This window comes from Vigna angularis, chromosome 3 (genome assembly GCF_016808095.1).
Source record: "Vigna angularis cultivar LongXiaoDou No.4 chromosome 3, ASM1680809v1, whole genome shotgun sequence".
Lineage (NCBI taxonomy): Eukaryota > Viridiplantae > Streptophyta > Magnoliopsida > Fabales > Fabaceae > Vigna > Vigna angularis.
In genome coordinates, this window is record NC_068972.1 from 17,949,529 (window position 1) to 17,961,230 (window position 11,702).

At 34.0% G+C, this 11,702-nt stretch overlaps 1 protein-coding gene across 3 annotated transcripts in view; it reads right to left on the bottom strand.

The window, feature by feature from the left end:
- Positions 1-11,426, bottom strand: part of LOC108325929 (nuclear pore complex protein NUP160) — a 31,175-nt gene extending 19,749 nt beyond the window's left edge. For 2 of the 3 annotated variants that reach the window (XM_017559078.2, XM_017559077.2), the window contains exons 1-8: positions 11,122-11,426; positions 10,900-11,032; positions 10,524-10,794; positions 10,148-10,208; positions 9,852-10,009; positions 4,518-4,603; positions 3,327-3,431; positions 3,145-3,239 (exon numbers count right to left, since the gene is read on the bottom strand). In XM_017559078.2, the coding sequence (XP_017414567.1) occupies positions 3,145-3,239; positions 3,327-3,431; positions 4,518-4,603; positions 9,852-10,009; positions 10,148-10,208; positions 10,524-10,794; positions 10,900-11,032; positions 11,122-11,309 (1,097 nt within the window). In that variant the 5' untranslated portion in view covers positions 11,310-11,426. Of the gene's footprint in view, positions 1-3,144; positions 3,240-3,326; positions 3,446-4,517; positions 4,604-9,851; positions 10,010-10,147; positions 10,209-10,523; positions 10,795-10,899; positions 11,033-11,121 lie in introns of those variants that run through there. The other variant, XM_017559079.2, reaches the window with a different exon arrangement.
- Positions 11,427-11,702: the final 276 nt, after the last annotated feature.

Here is an 11,702-nt window from a genome sequence, read left to right on the forward strand (position 1 = left end):
ATTATAGATTTATCATTTCAAGACTCTAATATTATAAATGAACAAGTGATACAAAAATTATCAATATTAAAAACTTATTTGTTCACCTTTTGTGTTTGTTTTTAGATTACGCTTGGATTGTATGATATTTTTTTATTTATTTTGAATTGTCTTTGAAGTTTAACATCATTTTAGAGTGAAATTTATTTAAATTTAAATTAAAAATTATAATTTTTTCATTTTAAAAAAAACTTATAATTAAGTGAGTCAGTGGACCAACCCGTTTAACCCACCAACCCGTGATGGGTTAGGCCGGATTCGAATTTTTTCAGCTTGCTAATAACTGAGCCAGGTTACCCGTTTTGATAGCTCTACAACACACCCCCCTCACACCGAGATATATACATCTCGAGCGTGAGACTAGACATTAATGGGTGTTCCGATAACGGCCCGATAGCGGGTGGAATAATATGCCCAACAAACAACAAATATCGTTAGGATAAGCTCTAACCATAGCTTTGATACCATGTTAAGAAGTGGACTTTAAGCCTAACTAAACCCTACAAAATCGGCTTGTAAGGTGAGGTTTGCACCCACTTATATATTATAAATTGGTCTTATATCTAGTCGATGTGGGACTTCCAACAGATAACAAGAAAAAAGGTGTATCCTCAAATAATGTGACATCAGCAAACATATAATATATCTTAGTGGAAGGAGAATAACATTTATACCTTTCCGAGAATATCACAAGAAAACACACTTAATTGCTTTTGCAGAGAGTTTATCAAGGCCTGGAGAAACATTATGAACAACACAAGTACACCAGATACACGTGGGGGACATGGTATAAAGTGTCGTTTGGAAAAATGACAGAGGGAACTTTATTCTTAAGAGAAGAAGAAGGCATCCTATTGATTAGAAAATAGGCAATGAGGACTGCATCGCGCCAATGATGAACAGGAACATTAGTATTCAACATCAGGAAGCATGCAATTTCAATGAGATGTCTATCTTTCTCTCTGCAATGTCATTTTGCTATGGAGTGTGGAAACATGTTGACTGATGTAAAATTTCTTAGGAAGATAAGAATGAAGAAAATATTGCAGAACAATATTCCTTAGCATTATCACTTCTAAGGATTTTAATTGCTTCCCAAATTGGATCTTAATTTCATTGAAAAAGGACATAAATATGGACAAAAGTTCAAATCTCTCTTTCATTAAATAAACCCAAGTACATCGAGAGAATTCATCAATGAAGGTTACAAAATAATTAAAACCAAATAAAGTAACACAACATGGTCCCCAAATATCTTAGTGAATAATTGAAAAAGGAAAATTTCATCGCGTCTAAGACCTTTTAGGATAGGAAGATCTAACATTCTTTCGTAACTGACAAGACTCTCAATCTAAGACTTGAATGTTTTTAAGACTCGAAACCATCATCTTCAACTTGGACAAACTTGGGTGGCCTAAATGATCATGCAAAAGTTTGGGAAATGAAGTTGTAAAATAGGAAACTGAAGAGTTAGGTTTTAAGAAATAAAGTCCTCAAGACTCATGTCCTTCTCCAATCAGACGACTCGTACCAGTATAACAAAGGAATTAGCAGTGAAGGTTACAGAACAATTTAAGGAACAAGTCAATTGACTCAAAGAGATTAAATTGTAAGGACAATGAGGAATATACAAAACAAAATTTAAATTTAGTGAAGGAGATAAGAAAATTGAGCCAATTCCCTGAGATGCCACTTTGGATTCATTGGCAACGATAATGAAATGAGGAATTTTCGGAGAGGACATGAAAGAAAATGAAGGAATGTTACCAGAGATATGGTCTGAGGCGCCTAATTCAAGAATCCATGGACTATGACCTTCCACGGATTGAGATATACAAACAGTTGACACATTTGACATAGAGGAGGATTGGCCAAGATTAGAAGATTTTCCAGACTTGTACCTCAAAAATTCTTGGTACTCTTCATTTGAAATTTTGGACTCTAGATTAGAAGATTTAGAAACATGAGCAACTTTGTCTGGATAGCCATGTAAGGCATAACATTTCTCTTGGGTATGGCCTATTTTCTTACAATATGTGCATTGAGAACGCATACTACGACCACCACGTCCTCCTCGGCTGCTTCTGCCTCCTCCTCTTCTTTGTGGTGCTACCATAGTTGATGTTTCAATACCATCAATTGAATTCTCGTCTTTTACTAATGTAGGTACCCGAAGAAGTCGAGTAACTAAGTTGTCCATTGATGGGACTTGATCACCGACTAAAATTTGATCACGAACATGATCAAAATCTGAGTGTAGACTTCTTAGAATTAGGACCATATAAAATTTATCAAGCTTCTTGTTGATACCTTCTAAAGAATCAGCCACAAAGAAATTTTTCAACTCTTCTACAGCAGCACGAGCCTTTCCTATGTGAGTGACCATATCATGATTGGCTTGTTTGAGGGAAGTCACTCTTTGAGTTGCATCAAAGAGATGTTGCACATCATTAGCAAAGATATATTGCGCCCTTTTCCAAAAAGAGGAGCATGTTTTGTAAGGTCTCAAAATTTCTAAGACCTCTTGCTCGACAGATTGCCATAGGACAGCGCATAATTGAAAATCAAGCTTCTGCCACTGAGATTTTTCCTCATCGGATACAGTGGAAACATCTTGTTCAAGATGATCATGGTATCCTTGACCAAAAAACCATAACTCCACGGAAGAAGACCAAGATAAATAGTTTTTCCAGTTGAGTTTTGCAGAAGTAATGGTAGGAGTAGTAGATAGAGAGAAATTAATTCCAGTAGAATGGGCCATTCCAAAGCTGTGAGAAGAAAAAAGAACTTAGGGTTCCAAAACTTGAGGGAGAAAATACATTACATTTCTACAGAGATCAAGAGCAGCAAGTAGAAGAGATAATGTAACCATGGCGGCAGGGAGAAGGGATGGCAGTGGCTGGAATTGTGGAGAACTAGCACTATCACTATCAATTGGCAAATATTTAGCTACATAAGAGTTCTAAATCAACTTTCTGCTTTCCTATTGAGCAGTAAAATGCTAACACCTCTAGAGATACAGTTTCAAGGTTCTTATTCTACAACTATTTCTGAAACATGATCAAATGAACAGCCAGATATTAAAAAACTGAAAAGGTTGCATACTCATCAGTATTTGTGGAGAATGTGTGTGATACTAATTCATCATCCTTCAGTATCCATATCTTCTCCAATGTTAATTTAACATCAAGGCATCTTCCCTGCAAAAAATAAAAGGACACTCACATCTGGAGCAAGGGGGAAAGTCACATTCAATTCAAGCTGAACAAATAAAAACAACAGATTACCTCCTCCAAGGGAATGTTTTGCACGGAAGACTCCATAGAAAAAACGATTTTATCTCCAATATTATACAGGATACTACATAAAGAGATCGTCTCCAAGTTTTCATCCTTCACAATAAAGCCTAAAAACTCAGTTACAAAAAGAAAGCAAAACAAACATAACAAGTCAAAGTGTAATATCAACTTTACATTAACTAAACAGTGAATGCTACAACAGATTTTACCATCTTTAACAGACAGACCAAACTTCTCTCAACAAATTTTAACAGAAGTAGGTTCCTATGAACTGTAAACATAAGAAAAACTACAATTTTTCCATTTCAGCCCAAACTTAGAATAAAAAGTAGAAGATTTAATCCAAACAGCATGAGAAAAAGAAATGAGGGAGCACGAAAGAACCATCAAATTTTGATTAATTATTTGCTTTAGAGGGAAACCTTGTGAACTAAATAACTAAACACAGCCACAATTTCTAGGCATTAGTTAAACAAATTCAGATTGGGCTATTGCAAAGCCAACTCATTTGGCTTATTAGCTGGCAATTGCATAAACAAGCATGCATACACAATGAATATGAAATTAATGCCAATATCATTCAAGGGAAGGACAAGGGACATTTTATCACACTCCATCAAATAAATTGAAATTATAAAACAAAACAAGGGAGTAAACTGTTCCTAATTTAATATTTCATATGAAATATATTTCTATATCACCAAATTTTATTCCTATTTCACTAATTAATGCTTAAACATAACATCTTAATAGGTTACAAAAAGCAGTCCTTTCCAAGTCAAACTTAAATAATAATTATCATTGTGAAGTTATTATCACCAGACCTATACTTCAAAAGACTATTTACAGATTAATCTAAGTTAAACTATTTCGAAGGTAAGGTATTGATCACAAGAAACCAAATTGGATTCTTTCATACGCTTCAATGCTAGTGTAGGACCGTAAAGTTACTAGTTTAAACTGTTGTGAGAAATACATTTAAAATAGGAAACCTTCAATCCATATATGCATTTTTTAACCCCTATCCTTTAACAAGTCCTGCTATTATCAAACTTCAGAAACTATGAAGTTTCTTTCAAGTGCATATCCAAACAGAAGATAATCTAAACATAATCAATACTGTATAGCTGTATTTAAAAAAAAAAATAGTAAGAAATCATAATGCCTTTAAATGCATACCAATGTGTCCCGAAATAATATTGCCAAAGGAATTATGCCGATATCTGAGTAAGATTGACCCACCCATAACCTCACAAAGGTAGCACCTGAAGAACAAACAGCAAAGTATGAGAGCACATTTTGTGAGTATATGATAGGCATAAGAATAATAAGCAAGGGTGGATTGTATATGAGAGAAGGAATAAGAGAGCGAGTTAGCTGTCATCATTTAACTGTTCGACAGTTAAAGGGGGGAGGATGAGGTAGTTATAAATAAAGGGTTGGTTAGTGGGAGAGGGACTTTTGGAGAGTTAGTTGTTGACAGGTATTGACCTGTGAAGAGGGTAAGCCTCTGTTCTCACTGTACAAACATTGGTTCTGTGAATATCATTCTATATTCTTTCGTCCTTTCTTGTGTTCTTGTGTGAGGAAGAGCATTCTTGATTAGGTTCCCAATTTAGGAACCTATCAGTATAAGTACACAAGAATTGGAAGGACACAAATATCAATAAACAAAGCAAAGCAGAGATCAAATGTAATTCACTTTAAATTGTATTTGATATGCCAGCAAAAGAGATAATGTTTAACATTCTAATAGATTCTAGAAAATTACACAGACAAACTAAATTAAACTAGGAAGTTTTGTTTGGGCTTAAATATGTTTGAGGTCCTTCCATATACAGAGATTTCTCTCTAATCCCAGCAAAAAAAATGAGTTATCATCTCCACAATATTCATTGTCACTTTGGATCCAAAATGCTAAAAATCCAAATATAGTATAATAAAAGTTCATAAGGCGGAAATGGTGATATGGAAAATTTTCAAAAATCAAGATACAGCACAACCAAGATACTTTAAGAAATGTGTGTAAAAAAAAAATAAGTGCACATCTATAAAGAGATATTCACATTACTAATTGTTCATCAGATATCAACAGTCAATAAAAGATAGTCACAAATAAAAATATACTCGTAATCATTACAAGTAAGCATACTAAGTATCTTTTCCCCCACTTACTAGAATGTATTTTTGCTACTATAAACCCAACAAAAAATATACATTTTCCCTGCCCAAGTTAGAATAGCACACAAAGCACACATTTTAACAGTAAATATAACAAATATAAAACTACAGTAAGTGTTAAATTGGGTCTCAAGTTATATCTTAGAGTACCTTAGCTGTCAACTATAAAAGAAATTTTTCAAAATAATCAATGTATCAAACACCAATACTTTTTTTGTATTTTTAGAGTATTTGGATATCATAGCCAGGTGACCAGCCATTACATAAAACATGTTTTGTCCCTACAGAGCTTTTGTCATCGAAATATGCCGATTTTTGTTTTGACCCTATAAATATAGTAATATTTGTTTTTAGATGGGGCAACCTAAAGACTGTGCAGCAAAGCATGTTTCAACCTACCATTATGTCGAGGACCAAACCAAGTTATGGCAACCATAGTCACTGGAATCTTACGATTTGCAATTTGATACATTTTGGCTATTGACTGATTTGTATCTCAAGATAAATGACTGTAATTCAATCTATTTAACACATCCATCCCCTAAACTTCTACCAAATCATACATATAACCTGCTCATTAAACTCCTATCTAAATGCATAACTAACTCCAAGAATCTCTTCTTTCAATATAAACGTTGCAAGGATTAGCCTTTGCACCCACACAAGCCCAGCCCCATTCTGTTGGACTAACCCAGTGGTAGATTCGAATCCCCATAGTAAGGACAAATAAACAAGACAAGTGGGTTTTGCTTTCTTCAACTCTTTCCTGATTCATTACATGTGACTACTTCCATTTTTTCAAATATGCACAATCAAAAATCTTTAGCATTCATCGTAGATAAAAACATCATGACAAGGAAAAGCTTCTCCAGTACCCATCCATCAGTGGATTGCAAGGATGCCAATAGCCCTAATAATTAGTGGTTAACTTTTGGTTATACATCCAACTTAGTTAAACAAACATACATAATCTCTTCACAAATTTTTATGTTTAGTTCTAGAGATCCCACATAGGTTAAATATGTGGCCAAATTATATAGTATATAAATAAGTATAATCCTTATCTTATAAGTCGATTTTATGATATTGAGTTAGGTTATCCACTTCCTAAGAAACTATCTAAGTTTATCCTAATGAGATTTGTTAAGTCTATTAGATCACTATCAAACTACCCATTAATATATATTCCCAAGCTCTAGATGTCCAATCCTTGATGTGAGAGAGCATATTAGAGATGTCACATCAACTAGAAATATGGTCAAATTATATATATACATGAGTGCAAGCCTTACCTTACAAATAAATTTTAAGAGGTTAAATTCAGCTTAAAGTCCACTTTCTAAGATATATAAATGTTGAAAAGTTGCCTTAACTGCAGTCTCAAAGGTGAATATGGCTCAAATGGAACTTGTGAAGTTTGTGTAATTTTAACCTTTCAAGTCAATTTTGTGGAATTAAGTTAACCCTTAAGCCCAAAATTCTAAGAATAATAATACCTTTTAATTCTAAAAAATAGTAAGTATTTATTAATTATAAATAGAAACTATAGAACTCATTCAATAAATAAATTATACACATCAGACAGTTTGAATTTTTCTATCAATAGTTTAATGTAATAATTATGTTTACAAATATTAAAAATATTGCAAATTCCAGTAAAGTAACATCAAGAGTCCATGGAGAAATTTATCTTATTCATATTTTAGTTTGTTATAGATATAAATTAATTATGCTAGAGATATGATTTGATAACGTTAGAAATATGATTTGATAACGTTAGAAATATGATTTGATTATAATAAATAGGGAGACATGATGTGATAACAAAATATTTAACCATATATTTCCCACTATTAGATATTGATTTTGCTCCTTGATATTGTATCTCTTCTTCATCATAAATAAGAATTCTCTTGTTTGAGAAAGTCATATTTGATAAATATCTACAAGCTTTGTCATTATTTACTTTGATTGAGAGATTATTATGTTTGAGAAATATCTGCTAGCTTTTTCCTTATTTACTTTATGAACTCTAATAACCAATTGGTTGACATGTTCATTAAGCCTATTAAGCCTCTGGATGACATTTGTAACAAGTTTGTCTAAAATGATACATAACTTGATTGAAGTGAGATATGATTCGATTATGACAGAGATATGATTCAATTATGAGAGATATGATTTGATTTGATAGGAAAATATCTTACCAAGAATTTTGTTCCTTAATGTATCTCTTATTCATTATAAATAATACTCGTGTGCAAACAACACTCAGAAATTATTATATTCTTTCTCAGTTTCTCTGTTCTCAACGTGGTACCAGAGCAATACCATAACATGTTTTGTCACTAATCCTTTCAACACTTATAAAATGGAAGATGTGACTAAATATTGACCACAATTTGCTAAAGATACTAAAGAATCTCCCATAAGGACTCTTCCATGACTTTCAAAATGAAAGCAAAATTATTTCTTTATTTTTCTAAATTGACAAATTTAAAAAGAAAAGTAAAAATAAAAAATAATACATCGTCTATAATACTACACAAAGGCATATAAACACAGTATACAAAACTTTTAAATGCATATAGATATTTTTAATGTGTATAATATTTTGATTTTTATTCAACATATTTGCAAGATCTATAGGGAATAGCAAGAAAAAGGATAAAGAATAGACCTAGAATGTGTGTGAATGAAAGTTAATAGACAAAGTGACAAAAAAAATTGCTACAGCCGGAGCAGAAACTAACTTCACTCATGTTTGTAGTTTTCTATAGCCACAAACAAAAATCAAATTATGATTGTACAAGTGCATGTTTTATGTTAAAAAACTACTGGATATAAGCAAAAAAGTGTACAAGTAGAGATGAAAAGGCAGCTTCTTGTCATTTATAACAATGCAGATGTAAAAATATATACATAAACACATTTTGATTCATGTGTTTGAGAAACTTACATTACAAGGAAAAGAATAAATAAATAAATAAATAGAAAGAGAAGAAAATGAAATAAATGAGAGAAAAAGATTGAACCCAACAAACTGAGAAATACAAGTAGTTTAACTGGAAATAAAAGATGTATGATTTGAAACAACAAACATTTGTCTGATATGGGAATAGATATCATATTTGTTTCCTTTCCACTAAATATAAAGATTATGGAATTAGTGAAGAACATCATTAGCAAAATGCGACCTTCCTTTCAAATTTTCTTAATTATTGTGCTTTATACTCTCTTTGGTAGGAAGGGAAAGGAAGAGAAAGAAGTAAGAAATATGGGGAAAGAGAGATTGTTTGACTGGAAAGAAATGAGGGGAAAGTAAGATGATTTTATTTATTATTATTAATTATATTTCTTATTTTCATATTATTTTATAAATTATTTATCATTACAATAACAAAACACTCAATTATGGCCATAAACGCCTTTTATTTTAGCAACATAATAAATTATGTCCAAAATAATCAATGAGGTTACATCTTTGCCCACCTGCACAGTTCTCTCTTCTTTATCTATCCTCAACGTGACTTAACCCCCTTTCTCACCACCTCTGCGCAGAATCAACAGGCAATGGGACCCACAACTTTCCTCACCAATCCCTTAAAATCAGCTCAAGCAAACTACTGCCATACTCTCTAATTCTCTGATTTTTCACATTTGCAACAGTCCATTGGCACAGGCAAACAGAAGCTTAGAGTTCCTAAAGGAAATTACAAAGTTGCATCTAGCACTTACCTTTCATGGAAGTTTGTTGTCCCATACACAATATTAAAGAGGCCGCAAAACTATAATTTTTTTCCTATCACTTATAAAACCATAGAATCCAAAAAGACCGTTTTCACAATAATCATAATCCTAATTCGCTACCAAAAAGCTGTTCGATGCTAGATATTAAAAGGTCTCCCAGAATCTGGAATAATATCAAAGACAGCCAGTGCTTGGCCCTAAACATCCCAAATTATATGCTAATAACCTACTCCCATGAGGTGCATACTAATTACCAATTTTCATAAACCTACTAGTTAAATCATCATTGAGTCCTGAAACCTCCTTAGTTTATCCCATTCACATAAACATAAGCACTGCAAAAATCAAAATTAACAGTTCACTTCAACATTTATGGAGGCTGGTAGTAATGGAACAAGCATAACACATAAATAAAAGAATATAGTATCCACCAGCAGATTTCTTAATTCGTCCCATTCATATAAACATGAACGTTGCAAAACCAAAACTAACAGTCCTTGTCAATGTTTATATAGACCTGCATTGCAATGGACAAATAAAAAATAATGTAGGATTGAATTAAATCCAAGAGGAAGACAATACCTGCCATTGTCATAGTCCCCATGTTATGACTAAAGACCCTGCTGTGAGATGCAAGATCCCAAATACGTAGAGTCCCATCCAAATGAAGAACAAATACAAACTTTTTCTCGTGCAACTCCAAAATTACCAACTCCTGTACAGTACCTACCATTTTCCCCCTAAATACACATTTCAATTAAATGTCTTATAACTCACATCATAGACACAGGTTCAATTGAAGAAAGACACAATATATTAGAACATTGGAGAAGATACTAAACATGCTTAACAAGTATTAGAATTTAAAAAGAAAATACCGTGGTAATAAACCCCACAAGCGAGTGATTCCAGCTTCGTCTCTCAGCTCATGGACAAAACCTTTTTGACAAAAACAAATTCAAAACAAACCATTGAAAAGTGATAAAATAGACATAACCGAAATTTCAAAACAAGAGAAGAAATTAACGACAGTCAAAAGATGAACTTATGCTGCTATGCAATTGAACCTCAACCTATTTTCTAATTCGCCATTAAAACATCCCACAACACCAACCTCAACCAGACTAGGGGTGAAGTTTCAGTGCAATCTTAAGTTCCAATAGGACATACAAATAATACAGCTACAATTTACAATGAAAACAAACAGAGGCAAGAGAAAAACGCATGCCCATTGAGAAAATAGCAAGTTCATACCAGGAGCACTGGGTTCTAGTACACCGAGTTGGAAACAGAAAACAGAACCATCACTCGTGCCAACAACAAGACCCCCGGCAGTGGCTGTCACAGCAGCTATCGCTGCCGCTTGATTGGCAATATAACCACGCACATTAACCTCCAGAAGCTCGTCCACAGGGACAATGGAAATGGACGCATATGCAGAAATATTTCGAATTCTCAAGAGGTACCCGACGCCAGAGACAGTCAACACATAGAGCAAGTAAGGGAATCTAGAAGCACCAGAAATCTGCGCAAACGACAAAGGCAACAAAATGAATTGCGAATGCAAAAAAAAAAAACACACACACACACACACCAAACCGTAACCAAACGTGGTGAAGAAGTAAGTAACCTCGTTTTTGCATATGAACGCGAAGGGGCACAGAACGTCGGGGAAAGTGAATCTGAGTCCCACGCGAGGGAATTCCTTTGAAGCGGCGAGTTCAAGCAACTCGAGAGAGTGAGGTAGAGCCTTGTGAATTCTCCTGCGGTTAGCAAAACGGTAAGTTTTCGGAACGCGCAAAATGAAATTAAGAGAGGAGAGAGAGAGAGGGGAGAAGAAGAAGAAGAAAACCAGATGAGATAAGTAGGAGGATCTCCAACGACGAAGCAGGAGGCGCGGTCGTAGGTGGTGGTAGGAGCGGCGTCGCCATTGACGGCGACATTGTTGGAGGAAGAAGGAACGTGGAGATCGATCCAGCGAACGGCGTCGCTTCCGACAACGGGAACTTCTTTCCCAGCCAATGCTGAACCCGTTCCCATTTTCTACTAGTGGAATCGCAGTAGCTAAGCAAAACCCTAGTGCATGTAGAAGGCTCGGGGTTTTGAGACTTGGAGCTTGGCGCTAAAAGGTGAAAATAAGGAAAAAAACGTTGAAGCAAATTTAGGATTTGACTTCCCCCTCTTTATAGTTTAATTCGACTCAATTTCAATGGGTTTTACGTGATAAAAAAAAGGTATAATACCTATTTTTGTCCAAATTTGGTTGGGAATGTTCGAAATGGTCAGTTTAATGTAGTCGTAAAGAATGTAATTTATGTTCAATTTGGTTCTTTTTGCAAAAGTCGTTTAAATCGTTAACGGGCATATGTCTAGATGTGTAATTACAGAGTGAAATGTCATATATTGGCTTACGTGGAGTCCTTTGTGGCGTTG